The sequence below is a fragment of the Nicotiana tabacum genome, chromosome 17 (genome assembly GCF_000715075.1).
Source record: "Nicotiana tabacum cultivar K326 chromosome 17, ASM71507v2, whole genome shotgun sequence".
In the NCBI taxonomy this organism is placed as follows: domain Eukaryota; kingdom Viridiplantae; phylum Streptophyta; class Magnoliopsida; order Solanales; family Solanaceae; genus Nicotiana; species Nicotiana tabacum.
The window spans coordinates 7,054,807-7,078,867 of NC_134096.1; the positions used below are offsets into that span (position 1 = coordinate 7,054,807).

Consider the following 24,061-nt stretch of genomic DNA (forward strand, 5'->3'; position numbering starts at 1 on the left):
AATTAAAATTTTCAAAAGTTTTTCATCTCTTTTTAAAACGGAGGAGAGACTTCATTTACTACACTTTAATTACAAATTGGCCATTAAATTATTTTCAATGAACTTAGACCAAAACTCCCCAACAAACAAGAAAGAACAAAGAAAAACAAAAGACTAGGAAAAAAACAAAGAACAACGTAAAGCCTCAATATTTTTGCTCTTAATAGAGCAAACCTTAAACCTTAAGCTTTTTATACCTTAAAATTTTAAACTTTTCCCAATTTTCAAATTCTTTTGAGAAATAAAACCCAATTAAAATCAAGTTCACTAACTCACAAAATCTTTCTGTTTTGATTTATGGAGAGTTGAAGAAATGACCAAAAGTTGAAGTTAGAGCAAAGTTTGAAATTTTACAGAAATTCGGTTGAAAATTTGAAGGAAATTAATTGTTTTTATTTTGTTCTGTATTGGGTTGATTTTTTTTGTTTTTTAAATGTTATCATTGAGTACTCAGAAGCTGATCAAGAAGCTGCTTCAAGAATCTATCTGATTGAAGAATTATTTAGAAAATGGTATTCAATTATCACCCTTTTTATTTTATTTTATTTATTTATTGATATACAGCATTGGTTTTGATTTTCATATCTTTAAATATTGTCTTGTTGAGTTTCATTTTGAGTGTATTTCACTTTGTATTTTGGACTGTGTAGTGGTATTTTATCTCTAAGTTTTTTGAACTTAACTGATTAAGGCTTGTTAATATATGTTCTTTTGCGAAGTTACTTTTCCAATTTCTAGCTTTGGTTTGGAAAACAGTAATTAGTACAAGTCTAATAATGTTAAAGGCAGTTTACTTTGAGTTTTACTTCAACTACTATGTCCATCCAATTCTATGTGATGGTTTTTTGAGTGGCATTGAGCTTAAGATGTTAAATTTGACTTCTATATATGTTAATGGTAAAAGAAAATAGTACTAGTTGTGATTTGTGAAGTTAGTTTGATAGAGAAAATAGAAGGGGGCCTTGGAGCAGCGGTAAAGTTGTCTTAGTGTGACCTATAGGTCATGGGTTCGAGCCGTGGAAGCCGCCACTAATGTTTGCATTAGGTTAGGCTGTCTACGTCATACCCCTTGAGGAACGCGGGATGCCTTGTGCACTGGGCTGCCCTTTAGTTTGATAGAAAAAATATCATTATCAAAGTTTAAGGTTTGAAGATTTTGTTGAATTGAATTCTTGAAAGTTGTGAGTTAAAGTGTTGTTAAAGGCTAGCTTAAAGTGCGCTTAAGCCCTGAAGCTCAGTGAAGCCCAGGTTATGCGCTTTGCCTCGCTTAATTGCTGCTTTAGTGTAAGCGTCTCAAGGTGCTAAGGCATGTGGACATCCATCGACAGGTTCTGTCTTTACGGGCACGACAACTCGCCGATAGTTTAGTTATAATTTTTCCATTCTTTTGCTCAAAGAATTATTTTTTGTTTATAGTTACATTTCTTGCATTAAATTTCTATTTTTTAATTTTTTTTTCTTCATTGGTGCTTTTCTTTGCTAAAGCCCGCGCTTTAATTGCGTTTTGCGCTTAAAGCTCCAACAACGCTTGTCTCTTTTTTACGCTTTTCGCTTTTGACTACTTTCACTTCAAAGTGTTATCGACGCAAAATGGTGTCAAACATTATGGGATGTTGCAAAATGGAAAGAGTGTCATATAAATTGGGTCTGATGAGAGTTTCTTGCTTTATTCTCAGCTAATACCTTCTGTAGCTCTTGTTTGTGTTAAAGTTATGTTGTGAGCTAGTCTACTTTTCACAGAAAAATCTCATGCATTTTGCTGCAAGTTGTTAGTGGTTCGCCGTTCTTAATCGTGTACAGATTGTCACACAGTCTGAGGCAGGATAAAGAGATTAACAAAGTCCATATTTTCAAATACACATTAAAGCTAATTTCTAATTAAATTAGTTGACACTTTCTGCATTCTTTATGTCTTTCATAAGTTTAGTGAGCGGCGTTGTCTCTATAGTTTAAAAGGCTTTCTTTTATTCTCATTGCTTGGGCTGTTGATATCAGATAGGCCTCAATTTTTAAAGCTATCTGACAGCATCAAATTGAATTCGCGACCATTTTGCTTATAGCTAAGGCCAGAATAAAGAAATACAAATTATCTTTTCTGGACAACATTGCATATTACTTAATGGAGAATATTATTGCATTGTTGGATTTGTAGGCTGCTTCGGTTGGCTTAGGGGTGGGATCACTTGTTTGGGTGGAGGATCCTGTTGTGGCCTGGATAGATGGGGAGGTTTTAGAAGTCAATGGTGCAGACATCAAGGTTCTTTGTACTTCTGGGAAAACGGTACGTCGCTTACGGCATCAAATTTCTCTGAAGAAGTAAATGATAACTTATTTCTTATTTTAAGTGATGTTCAAAATTAGACAAGGACTTGTATTTTTCCCACCTAAGTTGCTCGGACTCCGGTGCGGGTATCCTAAACAGGTTCGGATCTAGAGGTCAGGTCCTTCATGATCTAAATTTTATTATTCGGGAGTACGAATCCAGGTAAGGATACATGTGGAGGGATTCAGGGATTCAGCTATATCTGAAAATAGAGCTATAAAAATATGCCTAAATGACGAGACATTATGTGGAAAATGTAGCTTGTAGAGTGCAATTACTCAAAAATTTTATTCTCAAGTTGTAGGTAGCCATCTAGAAATCTACAGTAGTTTTTGTCTTGAGAAATAAAAATTCCAATATCTTATCCATAATTTCTTAGTAGTTTGTGGTCAAAGTACCCAATGTTGAATTGTTGATTGACTAGATCCGGTACGTATCCCACACCCATGCTACTGCTGGTGTCGTTTCGACACGGGTGTGGCACCACAAATGAAGAGTCCGCGCAACTTAGGTTCCCACCATACTATTTAGAAAGTTATCAACTAAGCAGATTTTGGGGATGGACTGAATCTCGTTGCTCCTTTTTGTTAAAATCTACTATTGTGCAGGTGGTTGTTAAGTCTTCTAACCTCTACCCTAAAGATGCTGAAGCTCCATCTTGTGGTGTTGATGATATGACAAAGCTGGCTTATTTGCACGAACCAGGAGTCCTGCACAATCTAAAGACTAGATACGATATTAATGAAATATATGTGAGTTTTTTGGTGTCATTTCATTATGTTCATTTACCTTTTAATATTTGGAGAATGTTAGTGTTTACTGAACTAATGCAGACTTAGCTAAAGATAGGACACAATGGGAAAAAAAAGATCCATAGAGGTGATACTTAGTACTTACTAGTTAGGAATAGGCTTTAAATATTATCTATATAAAACTTATTTTCACTACTGCTCTTATTTTATTTTGTCCGATGATGATATGAGTTTAGCTTAAAGAAAGTAGTAAGGATTCATATCGCCGACCCCAACTTTGTTTGGGACTGAGGCGTTGTTGTTGTTAGTGCTTACTGAACTAACCTTGTAAATTGTTGTTTCAGACGTATACAGGGAATATACTAATCGCTGTCAACCCTTTCAGAAGATTACCTCACTTATATGATAGCCATATGATGTCCCAATATAAAGGTGCGGCATTTGGAGAGCTTAGCCCTCACCCTTTTCGCTGTTGCTGATGCAGCATACAGGTGTGTGCTGCCCCATGTTTGTTGATCGAGCCCTTGATTTTGAATTTTCAGTAAGAGATTACCCCCAATGGATGCAGACTTATGATCAAAGAAGGAGTAAGTCAATCGATACTGGTTAGCGGAGAGAGTGGGGCTGGTAAAACAGAAAGCACAAAACTACTAATGCGCTATCTTGCTTACATGGGAGGGAGAGCTGCCGCTGAGGGTAGAACAGTCGAGCAGCAAGTCCTGGAGGTAACATGTCTTAGATCTTTTACCACAGTTTTTTGCTGCCCCCCGGAAAAAAAAATTCAACTTTGATATTTGTGTATTTTTGCAGTCTAATCCTGTTTTGGAAGCATTTGGTAATGCAAAAACTGTCAGAAATAATAACTCAAGGTTGGGTAGATATATCTGTTATTAGTGAACTTTTCAATGATTCGTCTCGTGAAAATTACTACATGGTTGTAATATGTCTTACGCTGAGATTGCAGTCGCTTTGGTAAGTTTGTGGAGATCCAGTTTGACCAGAGAGGAAAGATTTCAGGTGCTGCTATCAGAACATATTTACTCGAAAGATCTCGTGTTTGCCAAGTTTCTGATCCAGAGAGAAATTATCACTGTTTCTACATGCTATGTGCTGCACCGTCAAAGGTATTTAATTCAATAAATTGCTTTTTCAGAAGAATGCGCATTCTGAAACCATAGGGTTTCGTCTTTTTTCTTTGTCGGGAATAGAATTTCTACGCACAGATATCCCTGCAAATGGAAAAAAAAACATCATGCTACTATCTGATAATACTGAAGAAAGAAGTGGATTCAATTCTTGTCAAAACCAAACTGTAGTTTACTCCCAGCCTTTCGTTGTTCTATATCTTAATTTAAATTTTGGTAATGATCTGTTAATGTGGACTTAGAATTTGTTACCAGTCTGATTCTGTTCTCCACTTTTCAGGATATTCAAAGGTACAAGTTGGATAACCCTCGGTCATTCCGTTACCTAAATCAGTCAAATTGCTATGAGTTAGATGGGGTTCACGATTCCAAAGAATACCTAGATACAAGAAGGGCAATGGATATTGTCGGAATAAGTTTGGAAGAGCAGGTATGTTTGAAAATGCAGAGACAGAAAAACATGCTCAAGGGTGTAATTTCCTTATTTTGATAATGATGATGGTATGAGTTGAGCGTACAGAAAGAAATGAGGATTCATATCACGGAACCCAACTTGTTTGGTACTGAGGCATAGTTGTTGTTGTTGGTTTCTTAGATATCTCTTGTGTTTTCCCAGGATGCAATATTTCGTGTAGTGGCTGCAATTCTCCATCTTGGAAACATCGAATTTACAAAAGGGAAGGAGACAGACTCCTCAGTGCCGAAAGATGAAAGATCTTGGTTTCATCTAAGGGCTGCAGCCGAGCTGTTAATGTAAGTGAGGAGTTCGGCTTATTCTGAAGTCAATTACTCCCCCTGTCTCAATTTATGTGGCGGTGTTTGACTCGGCACGGAGTTTAAGAAAGAAAGAAAGACTTTTGAAACTTGTGGTCTAAAACAAACCATATATATTTGTGTGCCTATAAATCATCAAGGGTAAAGTAGTAAATTCAAAGTTAAATTGTTTCTAAATAAGGAAGCATGACATTCTTTTTGGGACAGACTAAAAAGGAAAGTATGACACATAAATTCGGACAGAGGGAGTACCATTCTGAATTACTAAGCTAGATTATTCTCAAAGAGAAAAAGTGCAGCCTTTTTTGAACTTTAGTATTTTCTAGGTGTGACATGGAGGCTCTTGAGGATTCGCTTTGCAAGCGTGTTATTGTAACTCGGGGGGAAACCATCACGAAATTGCTGGATCCAGAAGCAGCAGCCATCAGTAGAGATGCTTTGGCAAAAATAGTATACTCAAAATTGTTCGATTGGTAAGCTTTAACTTTCTGTGCAATTGAATCATTCACTACTTTGTTACAAAATTGATGAAACGATAATGACTTGTACTTTTTACATGAACCCTTCAATTTTTGATTTCAGGCTGGTGGATAAGATTAATAGTTCAATTGGTCAAGATCCAAATTCAAAATCTTTGATTGGTGTGCTGGATATTTATGGTTTTGAGAGTTTTAAGACTAACAGGTGCTTGACCGGTATGCCTTTTTGTTTTGGATTGTATGTGAGATGTACTCTTCTGGAATGAACTGTATATAAAAATTGCCTTAGCATATCCACAAGCAGTCAAATTCTTTTATCTTGCAGTCAAAATACGTTGAATCTCATTTGCTTCTAAGTCTGATAAAAATCTGTTAAATTACTCCCTCCGTCCCAATTTATGTGATGTTGTTTGACTGGGCACGGAGTTTAAGAAAGAAAGAAAAACTTCGGAAACTTGTGGCCTAAAACAAGGCATATATATTTCTCCGCTAAAAATCATCTCATTAAGGATAAAATGGAAAACTTAAAGTTAAATTGTTTCTAAATGTAGAAAGATATCATTCTTTTGGGACAGACTAAACTGGAAAGAGTATCACAATTAATTTGGGACGGAGGGAGTATGTCGTATGGGGACTTAGGGTCACGTTGTTAGGTAATAATTTCTTTTTTGTCGGCAACAAGATTGAAATTTGTGGAAATCTCCACGGTTTTTTAATTTTGTACTATTTGGTTCGACTGCAGTATTCGTTTTTTATTCTGAAAGCTGACTAGTCATGAACTCCGCTTTGTAGGTTGTTTCATACTTTTGATGCTTTTTGTTTCTGCAGATATGAATCGTATTTCTGATGCTCTTAATTTCTGCAGCTTTGAACAATTTTGTATCAATTTGACAAATGAGAAACTTCAACAACACTTCAATCAGGTTCTGGTTATTTCTTCATCTTTGAGTTTATTGAACGATCATTTACTACTGCACACATCTTTATCATACCTGTTTTATGTGTTTTTTCAGCATGTTTTCAAAATGGAACAAGAAGAGTATACAAAAGAGGAAATTGACTGGAGCTACATTGAGTTCATTGATAATCAAGATATTCTGGATCTCATAGAAAAGGTTTACACTTAGATTTCTTTAATGTGTTTACAGTTGTTTACATGTAAATGACTTCTCAGGATCTATTTTCAGTCGATTTGACCCAGTAAAAAAACAGGGATTTTTTCATTTTTGGCGCCGCAGCCCAAAATAATTGCAGGCACTAGCGCAAATATACAAAACATATGCATTGATTATATGAATGATATGTATGTTATATGTATATTTATGTATATTTGTACTTAATATACAACATATACATTTGCCAGCTATTATTTATTTGGGCGGCCCAAAAATGTAATTAACCCAAAAAAAAGTGTTCGTTGTGCACTTTGATGCTATATGTCCATTCAATCCTTTTCTTAGTCTCCTCCATTTCCTTTGTAAAATCTCTTTCTTTCCTATCATCAGCTTGTTTCCCTAAGAATATGTTGTCTTCTCTAAGAATTATATTTTTAGTTATATGTGCGTTATCTTGGATATAAGTTGAAAGTTGCAGCTGATAAAGTCTAGATGAAGTTCTTTAAAGATGAGTTTTCTGTTGATAACAGTAATAACATTTACCACAAGACTTCGTAATCAATGAAGAAAAACAATAAAAAGAGGTCGTAGAAGGCTAAGATATGCAAAGAAGATGCAGTTTCAGCAAGAAAAAACCAGAAACTTTATTCTAGTATCGAACGCCGAAATCATGCTTTTACATAAGTTGGCTTAAATCCAATCTTTGTTTCCTATAATATCTGCTTCAGAAGTCCCATATAAACCTCCTTTTTGTGGTGATGTTGATTTCTTTGTCTAATTTACATGTTTTCTCATTTATGGACCAAGACTGAATTCTCTCTTTTGTTTCTTCCGTAATGTATTTTAACAATTTTTTTCCTTGGTCAGAAACCAGGAGGTATTATAGCACTTCTTGATGAAGCTTGGTAAGCTGTTTAATGAAAGAGCTATTATTGTTCTTTTGTATAGCCTTATCCATACTCATCGCTTCCAAGCATCTTTATTTATCCTTATTTCTGCTTAATTCTTATGGCTTATGGTTTCAGATTGCTGTGGTTTTGCTTTTGCAGTATGTTTCCAAGATCAACTCATGAAACATTTGCTCAGAAACTTTATCAGACTTTCAAAAACCACAAACGATTCAGCAAGCCCAAGTTGGCTCGTTCTGACTTCACTATTTGCCATTACGCTGGTGATGTAAGCCTTTTCATTTACCTTAGAAATTTTCTTGCTTAGATCTTCAATTTTTATTGAGCAAAATATAAAATTGACCGGTCAGCCGAAACTAATTGCATTCGCTAGCCACAAAGTTGTATAAAATATGTATATAATACACATATATACAAAAAATATACATTTTGTTGGCTATTATTTTTGGGAGCTGCTAAAAATATACATTTCTCACTTTTATTTATTCTGAAGCCATAGATAATTATACATGTTCTTTATTACAGGTCACATATCAAACTGAATTGTTTCTGGATAAGAACAAAGACTATGTCGTTGCTGAACACCAGGCGCTCTTGAGAGCTTCAAAGTGTTCTTTTGTATCTGGTTTGTTTCCAACATCAGTGGAGGAATCCTCAAAACAGTCAAAGTTTTCTTCTATTGGCTCTAGCTTCAAGGCATGTTTGCATTTTCTAACATATTTTGCTCATTTCTTTTCATCTATGCCATTACAGAGAGCATACATATTGAATCATCATATGTTCTTTTATACACTTTGCAGCAACAATTGCAGTCTTTGCTTGAAGCTCTGAATACAACCGAACCCCATTATATTCGATGTGTGAAGCCGAATAATCTGCTAAAGCCCTCTGTCTTCGAGAATCACAATGTTCTGCAACAGCTTTGCTGTGGGGTAAGGAAATGTCTTGAATTTTTTCATATTGGTGGCATATCTGTGAATTGAAAGTTTGTGCTCACTAGTATTTTTTCTGTAGGGAGTGATGGAAGCAATAAGAATAAGCTGTGCCGGATATCCTACTCGAAAACCCTTTTATGAATTTTTAGATCGCTTTGGCGTCCTCTCGCCTGAAGTTTTAGATGGAAGGTACCTATTTTACCTTGTACTCTTTGGTCTGATTGTCAATGATTTCTGATTTTGTCCTACTAATTTATGACAGTACGGACGAGGTATCTGCATGCACAAGCCTCTTAGAGAAAGTCGGTCTTCAAGGATATCAGGTAATACATCACACTATCTTTTCTTTGGTTTAACTATCTGGTATCCGAAACTCACTTCCCTGGCTATTCCAAATTCGCGCCACATAGGGTCCATTTAAGAGGAAAGCGTTCCCTACTAGGAAGGTCCCCGTTTCTAGGGCTCGAACCCAAGACCTCTAGTTAAAGTTGGAGGGATCTGATCCATCTCACTAAATCCCTTGGTGGTATACATCACATTTTGTAGAGTTATGGAAGATGCCTTTCAACATGAAACAACTCAAACCTTTCCACTGCACTTTTGTATTTTTGGAGTACATGGCTCAAACTAGGTCCTCCGGTCAAGGGTAGAGGGATCTGAGCCATCCCACTACTCCCTGGATGGTACACATCACATTTTTAGAAAGTAAAAGAAATCCTTTAAACGTGAAACAATTCAAACCTTTCCAGTGGATTTTTGTATATTTAGAGTAACTTATTTTCGAACAATAATGTCAATTTACACAAAGTGTGTTTTTATCTCTATGAACATGACATTTATCTAGCACATTCTTTATTCGGTAAAATGTTTTAAGAATTTTAGTGGTTCCCTTTCGCATTTGTTGCACATTGGAATCCTAAATTGCTCCGACACGACAGTTTAGGTGCCGCACCCGTGTCGACACGACACTAGTATGGGTGTAGGTATCGGATCCGTACCGAATTTGGTCAAACAATTTTGGGTACTTTGACCACGACGGACGAAAAAATTCGAGAGTAGATACAATTTGATTCCGGAAATCAGAACCAAAAATAGGGTAAATTTGAAGAAAATAGCATACCTTATCTAGGAAATCAATCCGTTACTTATTTACAACTTGAGAATAAAAAATAAATCCACACTTTACAAGTTATACTAAGTATTCCACAATTATTTTTTAATATTTTTATATTTTTGAATTATTTTTAGCCGGATTCCCGCACCCGTATCCATACTAGAATTCGTATCCCCGATTCTTAGAATTTACATCTCGAAGGATCCGACCTTTATATCCGCACCCGTGTGATCGTGTCGGACACCCGCACTTGTGTCCGAGCAATTTAGTTGGAATCTCTGTGTTTGCATACAATGTTAGCTTGAGATGAGTTTAGTTGGAGTAACATGATCAGTGATGATTCATTTAGCTGACCCCAACTTATTTGGGACTGAGACATTGTTGTTGTTGTTGTTGTATCTTCTTCTAGAGCTCTTTTGGTTCTTGTTTTATAATCATATGCAGAAGACCTTTGCCTTTAAAAGCCACAAGCATTAACTTTATGTCTCGCACATATTTCATACCTTTCTTTGCCTTTTGACTTGGATCAACTGTAGCATATTTCATTCTTTTATTGATCTAAAAAGAAGGAAAAGCCAGAATCACCTACGGATTTCCTTTGTGAGATGTCTCCCAAGTAGAGGCTTCAGGAAAGCCAATTATTTGTCCATTTTTCCTTTGCAGATTGGTAAAACAAAAGTATTTTTAAGAGCTGGTCAGATGGCAGAGCTAGACTCTCGCAGGACAGTGGTATTAGGAAGATCCGCGAGCATCATTCAGAAGAAATTCCGTTCTCACATGGCTCGAAGAAATTTTACGTTGTTACGTCAGTTGGCAATAAGGATACAGTCAATGTGCAGAGGTACTTCATTTGCTACATGCTCGGCTTTCAGTTATCTGGTTCTTAGATTAAAAATATATCAATTTTTTCATCTCTCATTGTTACAGGAGAGCTTTCTCGGCGTGTATACGCGAGCTTGCGGAAAGAAGCAGCTTGTCTGAAGATCCAGACAGACGTGCGCATGCATCTTGCTAGGAAGGCTTACAAAGAATCATGCGCTGCTGCCATTTCAATTCAGACAGGAATGCGTGGGATGGCTGCACGAGATGAAGTACGATTCAAAAGACGGACAAAAGCTGCCATTATCATTCAGGTAAACGTTTAGTAGTGGAGGAATAATCCTTTGGAAATTTTGAGGTAATTTCCTAATGGGACAATTACATTTAGGCCGCTCAAAAAAAAAAAAAAAACTGGCAAATGTATATTTTTTTGTCTATTAAGTATAAATATACATAATCAATGTATGTTTTGTATATTTGGGCTACCGCCTGTTATTATTTTGGACCGCCGTGCTCCCAAAAAAAAGACCTTTTCTAATTTAGGATCAATAAACTATTGGGAATAGTTCTCCTTGCTGCTATTGCTCTACCTATTTATTAACTCAATGCCTTGGAATCTGTGACTCTCACTTCATAATAATCTTCATGCTATATTCCCAGAGTCATTGTCGCACGTTCTTGGCCTGTATGAAGTATAAGAAGCTCAAGAAAGCTGCTATTACCACTCAATGTGCTTGGAGATCTAGAGTTGCTCGTGGGGAACTACGGAAACTTAAGATGGTGATATCCCATTCAACTTTTCTTTATTCTTTTTGTTGAACCAAAAGCTTTTAGCTGTTACTGCCGTCTGTTACAGTATCTATTCTGAGTTGATACACAGCTTAAATTTTCTCGGATATGTTATATATCATATTACTGTATGCTTAAATCATATAGAAACTAGCTTCTTAAGCTTACATCAAATTTAGAGGCTCTAAATTTTCTTTCATGCTTCTGCCAATTCGGGCTTGGTGTGAATACTTTGATTGAATATCTATTGTTTGCTCTATTCGAAGTTCCATTGTAACCTATTTCTGCATAGGCTGCGCGGGAGACTGGTGCACTTCAAGCTGCCAAGAACAAATTAGAGAAGCAAGTTGAAGAATTAACTTGGAGACTACAGCTGGAGAAACGCATGAGGGTAAGTAGATCAAGAAGTATTTTGCTTCTATCAAAGTGGAGTAGGAATATAAGGAAATGCTGATTCCGTCTATACCGCTTTATGCTTTTAAGTGTCTGCCTTCCAGTTTATACATTTTTATTCCGTTTTTGTAGGCTGATATGGAAGAAGCAAAAACAAAAGAAAATGCAAAACTGCAATCAGCTTTGCAAGAAGTTCAACTTCAGTTCAAAGAAGCAAAAGAAATACTTGTCAAAGAACGTGAAACTGCAAAAAGGGCGGCAGAGAAGATCCCTATTATACAGGAAGTTCCCGTTGTTGACCGTGAAATGATGAACAAACTTAGTGCTGAAAATGAGAATCTAAAGGTAGGTTTGTTGAAATTAGGGAGTCAAGTGTATACAAGCTGCTTGTATTGACTGGAGCCAATCACATGCAGCTTTTGACGGTCATTTGTTTTGATTTTTCATGTTAGGCTTTGGTAAGCTCTCTAGAAAAGAAGATTGATGAGACAGAAAGAAAATTTGAAGAGACAAGCAAACTTAGTGAGGAGAGGTTGAGGCAGGTGATGGATGCAGAGTCTACGATCGTTCAGTTGAAGACTACTATGCAAAGGTTTAATGAACTTATGTCATAAGTAGCTTGAATGGATAATCTTATGGAAGTTTTATTCTTATACAGACAGGCTCGTGATTATAACTCAAACGTAATTTTTTTTCTAATCATCGTTGCGTGTTCTGGTTATAGGTTCCAGGAAAAGAATTTTGACTTGGAATCTGAGAACCAGATTCTTCAGCAAGCCTTGTTAACCCCTGCCAAACAGGTGTCAGATCATTCACCTAGTTTGGCTTCCAAGGTATTTGCTTGCGAAATTCATTACTTCCCTTCCCTTTGACAATATTACATTGACAGTATGTAAGTGCAGGTAGTAGAAAACGGCTACAATCTCAACGAAGAAAACAGAACCAATGTAAGATACTCTTTTCTTGTCATCCAGCAACATCATGTCCACTACAAGTGTCAAATGGGGGGGGGGGGGGTTGGTCAATCAGGTCAAATCAATAAATTGCGGGTCATTGGCCCAACCCACCCAAAGTTTCCAGAGGCAGAGGTAGGGTGTTGGGTATGGGTTCGGCCGAACCCAGTAGCTTTTGCTTAGATCCTGTATTTGTATTAGGAAATCCATCAAATAGATATAGATATCTAATTACGCACCCAGTAACTAAGACGAGCTATGGGTTTGGTGGCCAGAACCCACAAACTTCAAATCCTGGCTCCGCCTGATCCAACCTGCCCAATATGACCCAAACTTGCTCATTTTCTAATCAACCTGTTATATCAAGTCAACAAAATCATAATCCAACCCGTTTAAACTCGGGTGCGTTGAGCAGGTTGCCAAAAAATAGGTTGGTTTTTCCACCTCTAATTATTGTCCAGAAAGCTGTCAAACTCGAATTCGTGCTCCATGCTTATACAGTATTGACTTTTGCAGGATCCACCAAGTCCAACACCTGCTAAAAAAGTTGAAACCCCTAATAGCAAGTTAAGGAGACCTATCGACCGACAACATGTATGTACTTCCCCAGAGGACCTTCAGAGTCATATTTTTCTAAAGTTTTGACATAGAAACTCTGTTAACTGAAGTCTTGGTTGACTGTACCGCAGGAAGACATTGGTGCACTCATTGACTGTGTGATGAAGGATGTTGGATTCAGTCAAAGCAAACCTGTCGCAGCTTTTACCATCTACAAATGCCTTCTTCGCTGGAAATCTTTTGAAGCAGAAAAGACTAGTGTGTTTGATCGTTTAGTACAGATGATTGGTTCTGCCATTGAGGTAATTTGAGAATTGCGACTATTGATTTTGACATTACATGTCTCAGGGATATTGGAGTAAAACAATGATAGAAACAGTGTGGCGAAAAGTGACTAAATGATTCCTTTGGAACTAAGTCATTAAGTTGCTATAAGCTTCAAAAATTACATTACGGCCTACTCATGATTTCAAACGACTGCCTGCCGTCTTTAGCAGCATTTGTTAAGGAAAAAGGAAGTGCAAGTGATCAATCAGCTTCTACCATTGGTTGTTTACTTAACTTTCAATTAAATCCTCATTTACAGATCAATAAGGTCACCACTGTTACATGCATCCAAAAAATGATTATGACTAGTCATGTTATGTTAAATATGAATGTATGGTCATACAAGATTTAAGAGTGATCACATCCTACAGATTGTTCAAGTAGCAGAGATAGAGCATAAAAATGAGAGAAGGTTATGATCTCCATCCATGACTTCTAAGGGGGATAAGGGAGATCACAAGGGGGTTAATTTTCTTAAATTTTGAGGTGCCTGTTGCATTTGAAACTCTGTTTGCAAGCTCAGAACATGTGAAAAGTATAATGATTGCAGAATCAAGATAGCAATGACCACATGGCATACTGGCTGTCGAATACCTCGACATTGTTATTCCTAATCCAAGAAAGTCTGAAGCCTGGTAGCGCAGTTGGTGCAACTCCTATCCGTAAGCCACAGCCTGCAACATCCCTCTTCGGTAGAATGGCAATGGTATTGGAACTTTTCATTGTCTTAATTCCTGCTTTGAAATTGTTTTCATTAGTTTGAGTGCCGAAATTTTAGCTGCAGTAGTTTTACTCCCGTCTATGTAGTAACTGATCTTTGCTTTCCTGTTTGCAGGGCTTCCGCTCGTCGCCTTCTGCCGGCAATAATGCTGCAGCTGCGCAGGTAGTGTGCCAGGTGGAAGCCAAATACCCAGCTATGCTTTTCAAGCAGCAGCTTACAGCATATGTTGAAAAGATTTATGGAATTATTCGTGATAATTTGAAGAAGGAGTTAGGATCACTGCTCTCCTCATGTATCCAGGTATGTTGCATTTTTGTTCAAGTTTTTTTCACTCCTTGATCAAAAAGAAATTCAGATGATGATAAATGTGTTTCCGTAAGAAGAATCATGGGTATATAACAACAATCACGTAATGTCATAGATATGCAGATGTCCAAAGAAGAAATTGTTATTTATCCTTTTTATTTGTTTTTAGGAGAAACCTCAACCCATACTGAAAACATCAATTTTCTTCATATTGTTTTCTGTTCTTTCAAGTAGGCCCCATTTTTGTGTTCTTCGTCATCTGGTTTAAGTTAGAAGCTATGAAAGTAATGCCTTATTTCCTCAATTATTATGTGTGAAATAGGCGTGAGGTATAATAATATTTTAATCTTCCTTGTGACGTTCAATGGCTTGAATCTATTGTTCTAGTGAAGTTAGAATATGTGAAACTGATGAATATCCCGCCCAAATATGTCTGCAAGCGAGATAATCGTCTTTTCGACCTAGCTACGTTTTGTTTTGGGAGATGGTGGGGTCTCTGTGACGAAACAAGATTTCAATGATTTCGTCAGTAACACCAAATTTCGTGCCTCAGAAAATTAAGACAAGAAAATAGCAGAACACAAAATTCATTTATCTTTTTTTAACGCATTTTTAGATGTTTTTTCTGAGATTATTTAAATTTATCGCCATATTTCCTTTTCCTTTTCAATTTCTTGTGATACTTTCTCGAACAAGGTGAAAGTAATTGCTTTCACATAATATATGATCTTTTGCAATTCAGGCACCACGGACCTCCAGAGGAAGTATGCTAAGATCTGGTCGATCCTTTGGCAAAGATTATTCAATAAATCACTGGCGGGGGATAATTGAATGCCTAGACTCTCTTCTCTGTACATTGAAAGAAAACTTTGTACAGCCTCACAAACTTTTACTTTCTTCTCTCTTTTTTATTTGAGTCAGAAGGAAAGCTAATGCTTGTTGCCTTTCATTTTCAGATGCCTCCAATTCTTGTTCAGAAGATATTTAGTCAAGCCTTTTCATACATTAGTGTTCAGCTCTTTAACAGGTGACTGAGTTTTCTTATCTAAGCATCTTTTGTTATTTGTCAATTTACGCTAATCTCAGATAAATTATCAAACTGTAGTTTTCTTCTTCGGCGGGAGTGTTGTACATTCAGTAATGCGGAATATGTTAAATCTGGCTTGGCTGAGCTAGAGTTGTGGTGCTGCCAAGCAAAGGAAGAGGTATTTTAACGTTCATTGTATCACCTAAATGAAAAAAAAAATCGCATCTAATTAACTTTTCGCTTAATATATTCTTGGCTTGCAGTATGCTGGCTCATCCTGGGATGAACTCAGACATATAAGACAAGTTGTTGGATTCTTGGTATGTTAATATTTTCCATCTTCCATTTTAACATTTTTTTTCTAGTATCATTGATTAGAAGTAGCCACCTAACTTACCACAAACCAAATGTTGAAGTCACAGGGGCGAAGCTAGAAGCTTGGCTATGGGTTCGGCCGAACCCAATAGCTTTTGCTCAAACAATATATTTGTATTAAGAAACATTAAATATGTACAATTATTAAAGTTAACCAATTATTAGCACTTGAAGTCGTTCTAAAATTTAGAACCCATAAAGTTGAAATCCTGGCTCTGCCTTGAAGAGTCTGTGCTTATTTTGCATATCTGCCATGAAAGGTTTATAGAATATTAGAGTGTAAGAACCTTCACTTTATTCTTCTATTTTTACGTGTGCCCTTGCTATTATTTGATTCTGGTGATCTTAGCTGTTTTGGTTCCATCAATCTATCTTTATGACATCTGTTTTCCTGTTATTCTTTTTAATATTGTCAAGTACTTCATTAAGCCTCAGATGAAAGTGTTTGAGCAATTAGATATGGTTTATTGTGTACGGAAAAAGTTACGAGACATCATGTCCGGAACTGAATTAGTGGTAAGCTTAACTACTGAAGTTTTCTCTAGTTTTTTTGGTTATTTACCAATTTATTATGCTCCAGTGTAGCATTCTGACTTGGCTGTTGCAAGATAGTTGCTGCTTTTCCTTTTTGTCTTTTGGAATTTGCTTATGTCTGTAAGCCTTTTGAACCGAGGGTCTCCCAGAAACAGCCTGTCTACTCCTTCGGGGTAGGGGTAAGGTCTGCCTACACTCTACCCTCCCCAGACCCCACTTGGTGGGATTTTACTGGGTTGTTGTTGTTGTTGTTGTTGGAATCTGCTTATGTCTACAATTATGCATATGCAATGCGATCTACCATTGATGTGGAGTTTTCTGTTTATCGTTACTCTTTGCAGGTTATACATCAGAAGTACAGAATTTCGTATGATGATATCACTAATGATTTGTGTCCCGTAAGTCTTTTTTCTCTATTAACATTAGCTCCGCTCCGAGCCCAGTGTTATGAAATGCATGTATAGAAAGACTTAAAAATTTAATGTTTCCATTTTGCAATTTATATGTAAGAGTTCTTTGTCAAACTTTTTCTCTACCAGTCCAGGTCAGAATTTGGTTTTACGATTCTGTTCCATTTCATCGAGTATAAACCATATCACCTTTCTTTAAAATGTGAAATTCTGGTTTTACAGGTTCTCAGTGTCCAGCAACTTTACAGAATTTGTACTCTTTACTGGGATGACAAATACAATACGCGCAGTGTTTCTCCAGATGTAAGCTATGTGTGGCCGATGGTGTTTATTCGATTGAAGTGCATATTCAATCAGTAATAAATGAATGTTGAGGGAATTTCCTCTTTTTTCCTGACAGGTCATATCTAGCATGAGGGTACTTATGACAGAGGAATCGAACAATGCCGAGACCAACTCTTTTCTATTGGATGATAACTCGAGGTGAGAAACTATTCAGAGTTTAGATGCATGGATTTTAAGGCTATTTTGCTCTAGTTTGACAGCTATTATTCCTTGGGCAAAGATACTTCTAACCTGCGGCCGAAACTATTTACTTCTGGTAGCCACAAAAGTGTATAAAATTTGTATATTTTCTGTATATAATATACATAAATGTTTATATATACAAAAAAATATACATTTTTTCGGCTATTATTTTTTGAGTGGCTATACAATGTCATTTTCCCTTCCACCCACTTAACCATGTGATCGGAAAGTTTAGATGGATTAGAATTCTAACCAATGCATCATTTCAAGTGCAGCATTCCGTTCTCAATTGATGAGGTCTCAAATTCACTTCAAGTCAAGGATTTTGCAGATGTCAAACCTGCTACTGAACTTCTTGAGAATCCAGCCTTCCAATTTTTACATGAGTGAGGCCTAGGACACCAAGATTTTCTTGTGTTTTGCGCGACAGATTATTGTAGCATCCTCGATTTCTTGTAAATTCATGATGTTTTCCTCCCCCAATTTTTTTTAAGTATAGATCGATGTAATATAATCTTTTTTGTTGTTTATAGTTATAGTTCATAGCAAAAGGTGCAGTGTGTGAGCAGTTGAGTTTTGTATTTCTTTTGGTGGGGCAAAGAACAACACCAATATTCCCTTCTTTTTTTTTTGGAAAATAGGGAGCAAATCATATTGGTTATGTTAGAATGATGTAAATGTTTTATATCCTATCCAATTTACCTTGTAATGAAAGGGTAAGTTTTTTGAATCATATTGTTTTGAAACTTTTTGAATATGATTAAGTTTTAAATCAAAGCATTGGTAAAGAAACAAAATGTTTGATAAGTTCACACTATCGATACTTTGGCCAGCTTGAGATTAAAGTCACTTGTTGTTAGTTCGCTCTCTGTTCAATAAAGGTTGTCGATATTATCTTACTTCTCAAGTTTTAGATTTTATGTCAACGACATATTAGTTGTTAATACATAATTAACTAAATAAAAGTGTTCCTTCTCAGATATTTAAGTCTTTTTCCTATTTGGATTATAAGACAACAAAATGCTTGATAGTTGGAATTTGGAAATATGGAAAAAGGGAAATGAATGAATGCAACAAAAACTAATAATGCTTGATAAGGGTTTTAAAATTTGAAGGAGTTAGGTTTGAAATTTCATTTTTCTTTTCTTTTTCTTGTTTTCTTTCTGAAGAACTTCATGACACATCCAAAGTTTACCAATTGATATTTGATGTTATTTTTAAGTAAGGTTTTAATTATACGGTTAAATTCAAGCGAAGTCTGTTTCACGTGAAGTTGAAATAGTTGATCAGTTTGTCAAACAGATATTGATTTGCAAATAATATTTCAAGTTTAAGCTGAAATAACATATACTCCGTATTTGTGGCCAAATGGATTAAAAATTAGAGAAGTTTACATAAAGCACTACAGTTTAGAGCCTAACTACCATAATAACTATAATTTTTTTAATCACTATTTGTAGCTACTGTTCAATTGTTATCACTTGTATTCAGACGCGCCGTGAGTACAACCTAGACGAAATACAGAAAAATTGAATGCTCTCATCAAGAGTCAAACTCAAGACCTCCGCTTGCTAAGGGAGCGCTCTAACCAACTGAGCTACGAGAGCTTGTTGCTCTCTTATTTCAATTCAAAACAATTAACCTTTTCTTTCGGTACTACAGTGGATTTTGCTATAAAATTAACATATAGTTTTGAATGGAAATTTTCTGAAAGTATAGCTACGAATGCTAAATACAATGTATGTATTTATTGCGTTGTGTAATTTTTCCTAAAAACTAATGTGTTTTTGGAGCATATAGTAATTAATTCTTACAACTATCAATCAAGGACGACTCAAGCACACACGGGGCTTAAAGCCAAAGTTTAATATGAGGCCTAAATTTTTAAAAGAAAGTTATAAGATATGTTTTTATTTGAGGCCTATTCTTCTAACTTTTTGAGATATAAAGTTGTTAATAATTTTTTTTAAATCAATTTTCTCTAATAATTCTTGCTCGATTGATAATATAGCCAACCTATCTAATCTTTCTTGAGATATTATTGATCTTAGATAAGATTTTACAAAGCAATAGAAGTATAGAACTATTGGAAGCTTAAAAGTATTGCTGAACACTTGAACTAATGAAATCTAGGAGAAAGAATTGAGTAAGAATATCAAAGAGAAACACAAAAATATATATAGGATTTTCTAAAATATGAAGAGATTGGAAAACAAGGAAGATTGACTTGGACAAATTAAGGAAGAGAGCAAATTTTGTAATGGAGTAAAAAATGAAAAACTAAAAGTTATGAAAACTATTCATCTACACATTTTTAAGTAAGTCAAATTATTCTTTTATTTATATATCTAAAAAGTTTTCTTTCCTTTATATTAAAAACTCTAGTTTTGTATTAAAAATATTAAACATTATTTTTTACATACCTATGAATCTATTATTTTTTAAAAATAGGCCCCCCTAAATTTGGGGGGCCCAAGGCACACGCCTTACTCAACATAAGGTTGGAGCCGGCCCTGCTACCAATCTGTGGAGCTAATTAACATTCCACCGATTTAAATGGCCGAAAACTATTTTCTGAGGACCTTACATACTTACATACTCCAAGTCATTTACACTTAGATGCTCTAGTGTGTGTTGAATGTTTTATTTTCGATCACCTTATTAGTACTTTGTTCGGATACTTGATCGGTGGATCAATTGAAAATTTAATTATATTTGATTAGCCTATGATATGCTTTTATCACTTTATTTAACCTAGAACATGCATCATTCTTGATTTTCACTAGCAAGACGCTCGGGCATTGTCATGACCCGAAATTTCTACCTTCGGACCGTGATGACACCTAACATTTTACTTGCTAGGCAAGCCAACGTTAGAATAATATTATCTATTTTTAAAATAATTTTTAAATTTATTAATAACATAGAACAATTGCGGAAGTAACGTCTGAAATATAGTGAATAATCCATAAAAATAATGGTATCTAAATACCATCCAAGAATTGGTGTCACAGGTGCACAAGCTTCTAGAATTATACAAATAAAGGTATAAAATAAAATAAAGCTGTCTGAAAAAAAATACATAGCTAAAGTAAAATAGACGTGGACTTTAGAACTGCGAACGTCGTGCAATTATACCTCAAGTCTCCTCTGAGTAGCTGAAATCCGAGTAAGTCTATGGTATGCCGCTGGGACCAACTTCAAAATCTGCACAAGAAGTGTAGAGTGTAGTATCAGTACAACCGACCCCATGTACTGATAAGTGCTGAGCCTAACCTCGACGAAGTAGTGACGAGGCTAAGGAGGGTCACTTACATTACCTGTACGCAATATTAGTAACAACAACAATAATAAAAATAAATCAGGTAGTTCATTTATAATAATTGAAGCCAACTCATCATTCATAACCAATTGTCATTTCCATCAATTCTATTGCAGTGTGAAACCCGCTCTCACAATATATTCACATTCAATTCTGTTGTAGCGTGCAACCCGCTCTCACAATATATTCACATTCAATTCTGTTGCGGCGTGTAACCCGCTCATCCAATATATTCATTGTAATCAAGTATGTTGCGGCGTGCAACCCGATCCCCCAATATATACATATATGTCGACTTTTAAATAAGTATGTTGCGGCGTGCAACCCGATCCTCCAATATATTTATTATAATTAATTCTATTGCGGCGTGCAACCCGATCCTCCAATATATTCATTATAATCAATCTTGTTGCGGCGTGCAAACCGCTCCTCTAACATATTCATTTACCAATTCTTATAGAAGAATTTCCCCAATAAATGCAATAATTAATATAAAATTATAAGACAACAAGCATACAATAATTATGATTTAATTACGAAACAAACAAAAGTAAATAGCAAATTATTATAGAAATCAGAGAGAAAATATCCAGTTTAATATTTAATATGCTAAATGTCAAATAACAATTAAGGCGCATAATTCAAATAGCATGTAACAATTAATGCAGGAATTCAAGAATTAATATTTGACAAAGAATATGAGAGAAATAATTATTATAATAATTAATTCATGATTTAAAATAATTTATGATCTTTCAAGTAAGAAGGCAAACAATTAATTTGATGATGTATAGACACTCGTCACCTCGCCTATACTTCGTTCACATGCAATTCACATAACAAATAATTTAAGGGTTCTATTCCCTCAATTCAAGGTTAACCACGATACTTACCCCGCTTTGCAAATTCCAATCAATTACTCGACCACAGCTTTTCCTTTTAAATTTGTCTCCAAAAGCTTCAAATCTATTCACACACAATTCGATATACTCAATACGAATCATAGGAATTAATTCCATATGAATTTATAAATTTTTCGGATAAAAATCCGAAATTCATTAAAATATTCGGCTGTGAGACCCACATCTCAAATCCCGGAAAAACTTACGAAATCTAAACACCCATTCCGAGATGAGTCTAACCATACAAAAATTATCCAATTCCGATGTTAAATGGACCTTCAAATCTTAAATTTTTATTTTTGGAAGATTTTATAAAAATCTAATTTTTCTTCCATAAATTCACAGATTCATAATATAAATGAGTATAAAAATCATGAAATATAATCAATTTAGGATAAGGAACACTTACCCCAATGTTTTCCCGTAAAAATCGCCTTACCCGAGCTCAAAAATGGAAAAGAGTTAAAAATGGGTCGAAACCCCATTTCCAGAACTTAAGTTCTGTTTTTGGGATTTTTACCCTTCGCGAACGCGATCAGTGCCTCGCGTTAGCGAAGCACAAATTTGTTCTATCCAATTTTACTCTTCGCGAACGCGAGGTCTACCTCGCGAACGTGATGCTTGCCTGGCTTGGCCTTTGCGAACGCGAAGGCTAATTTTCCTAGCTAGCCTCTTTTCCTTCGCGAACGCCAAGCTTCGCACCTCAAGCCTTCGCGAACGCGGCCCCCTCTTTGCGAACGCGAAGAGTAATTTTAATCTGCCTCTAGTTTCTTCTTCGCGAACGCGAAGAAGGATACCAGAAGCAGATTCCTGCAGTTTTTTCCAAGTCCAAAAATGATTCGTTAACCACTCGAAACCAACTCGAGCCCTCGGGCTCCAAGCCAAACATGCACCCAAGTCCTAAAATATCATACGAACTTTCTCGCGCGATCAAATCGCCAAAATAACACCAAGAACTACGAATCAGACACCAAATCAAAGGAAATTTTCAAGAAAACTTTAAAACTTATATTTTTACAACCGGACGTTCGACTCATGTCAAATCTACTCCGATTCTCACAAAATTCGGCAGAAAAGTCATAAATATTATAGTGGACCTACACCGGGCTCCGTAACCAAAATACGGACCCGAGGTCAATAAATCCAACATCAGTAATTTCTTAAAAATCATTAAGCTTTCAAGCTTTTAATTTTCATCAAAATTCCATATCTCGAGCTATGGATTTCGGAATTCGATTCCGGGCATACGCCCAAGTCCCAAATCATGATACGGACCTATCGGAATTGTTAAAATACTGATCTGGGTTCGTTTACTCAAAATGTTGACTAAAGTCAACTCAGTTGAGTTTTTAAAGCTCTATTTCATATTTTAATCCATTTTCAGATAAAAACTTTTCAAAAAATTTTACGGACTGCACACGCAAGTCGAGGAATAATAAATGGTGCTTTTCGAGGTTTTAGAACACATAATTACTTATTAAATTTAAAGATGACATTTTTGGTCATCACAGGCATACTGATGACCTTAGTAAATTAAATATTGAGTTTTAATGTGGGAGCGATCGAGTCTAAGTATCGACATCCAACACGATATAATATATTTTAAAATAAAATGTGTAGTGCTATAAGATGCAGTGCTATATTAAAACTTAAGTTGTAGCAACAATAACATATACTCGGTCAAATCACATGATTGGAGTGTATATATGTGATGACCCAAAATACCATCTTTAAATTTAATAATTAATTTTGTGTTATAAGACCTCGAAAAGAACTATTTATCAATACTCGACTTGCGTGCGCAGTCCCTAAAATTTTTCGAAAAGTTTTTATGGTAACTTCATAGTTATTTTAAAAATAAATTTTTGTTATGGAAAAAAATAATTGACACTGGGCGGGAAAAAATAAATTAAGATTTCCAACTGATATCGTCAGGAATTCTTAAAACTTTTAATTAAACTTTTTTTTTGGTAGATACTGTGAAAGTCTGATGAGGTTTTGGCCAAAGATTGATCATTTTCCGACCGAGATCGGTCAGAATTTTCTAATGTGTCAGGCAAAGCAGTTTTATTGTGGGACCACATTTTTCGACCGATGGTGGTTGGTATATTTATGTGAAATTTGTTATTTAACTTTTGCGATCAATTTACTTATTTTCCGACCGATTTCGATCGATATATATGTTGTGGACGGTTTTTGGCAGTTTTCTAGTAGTGTAAGTACTCCTTCATCCTTTCGCAAAGGTTTCAGATTCGAGCCTTAGGTTTGGAGTCACCTTTACGCGGAAGCATTTTATTCCTCAATATAAGATTTTCCTGTGCGAATCCAAATTTAGTAGGACTCGGATGTCGCTAACGGATACCAGGTGAGAAATAAAAAAAAGCTATATCGTTGAAAAACAGTAACTGTTGCAGATACTGCAATTTGGGCCAGGCCATGAGGATTTCACATGCCTTCCTTGGAAAAATGGCTTGATTGAATGTCCAATGAATTTGCCATACCTCTTCCCATGC

General features: G+C 35.7%; 1 protein-coding gene across 1 annotated transcript; it reads left to right on the plus strand.

The window, feature by feature from the left end:
* Positions 1–411: 411 nt before the first annotated feature.
* On the plus strand, positions 412–18,081 carry LOC107829587 (myosin-6). Its single transcript, XM_016657035.2, is given in 40 exon segments — positions 412–551; positions 2,192–2,320; positions 2,971–3,114; positions 3,459–3,575; positions 3,577–3,605; positions 3,683–3,839; positions 3,925–3,983; positions 4,079–4,238; positions 4,540–4,689; positions 4,876–5,012; positions 5,360–5,506; positions 5,616–5,717; positions 6,378–6,435; positions 6,526–6,627; positions 7,495–7,532; positions 7,677–7,803; positions 8,061–8,231; positions 8,336–8,467; positions 8,550–8,659; positions 8,733–8,793; positions 10,248–10,425; positions 10,512–10,717; positions 11,064–11,183; positions 11,485–11,583; positions 11,718–11,930; positions 12,038–12,177; positions 12,310–12,418; positions 12,488–12,532; positions 13,055–13,132; positions 13,228–13,398; positions 13,974–14,129; positions 14,259–14,444; positions 15,193–15,321; positions 15,407–15,477; positions 15,556–15,655; positions 15,741–15,797; positions 16,728–16,784; positions 17,019–17,099; positions 17,197–17,279; positions 17,600–18,081. Coding segments are annotated over 40 exon segments (4,527 nt in total). The 5' UTR covers positions 412–548; the 3' UTR covers positions 17,715–18,081.
* The last annotated feature ends 5,980 nt before the right edge of the window (positions 18,082–24,061 follow it).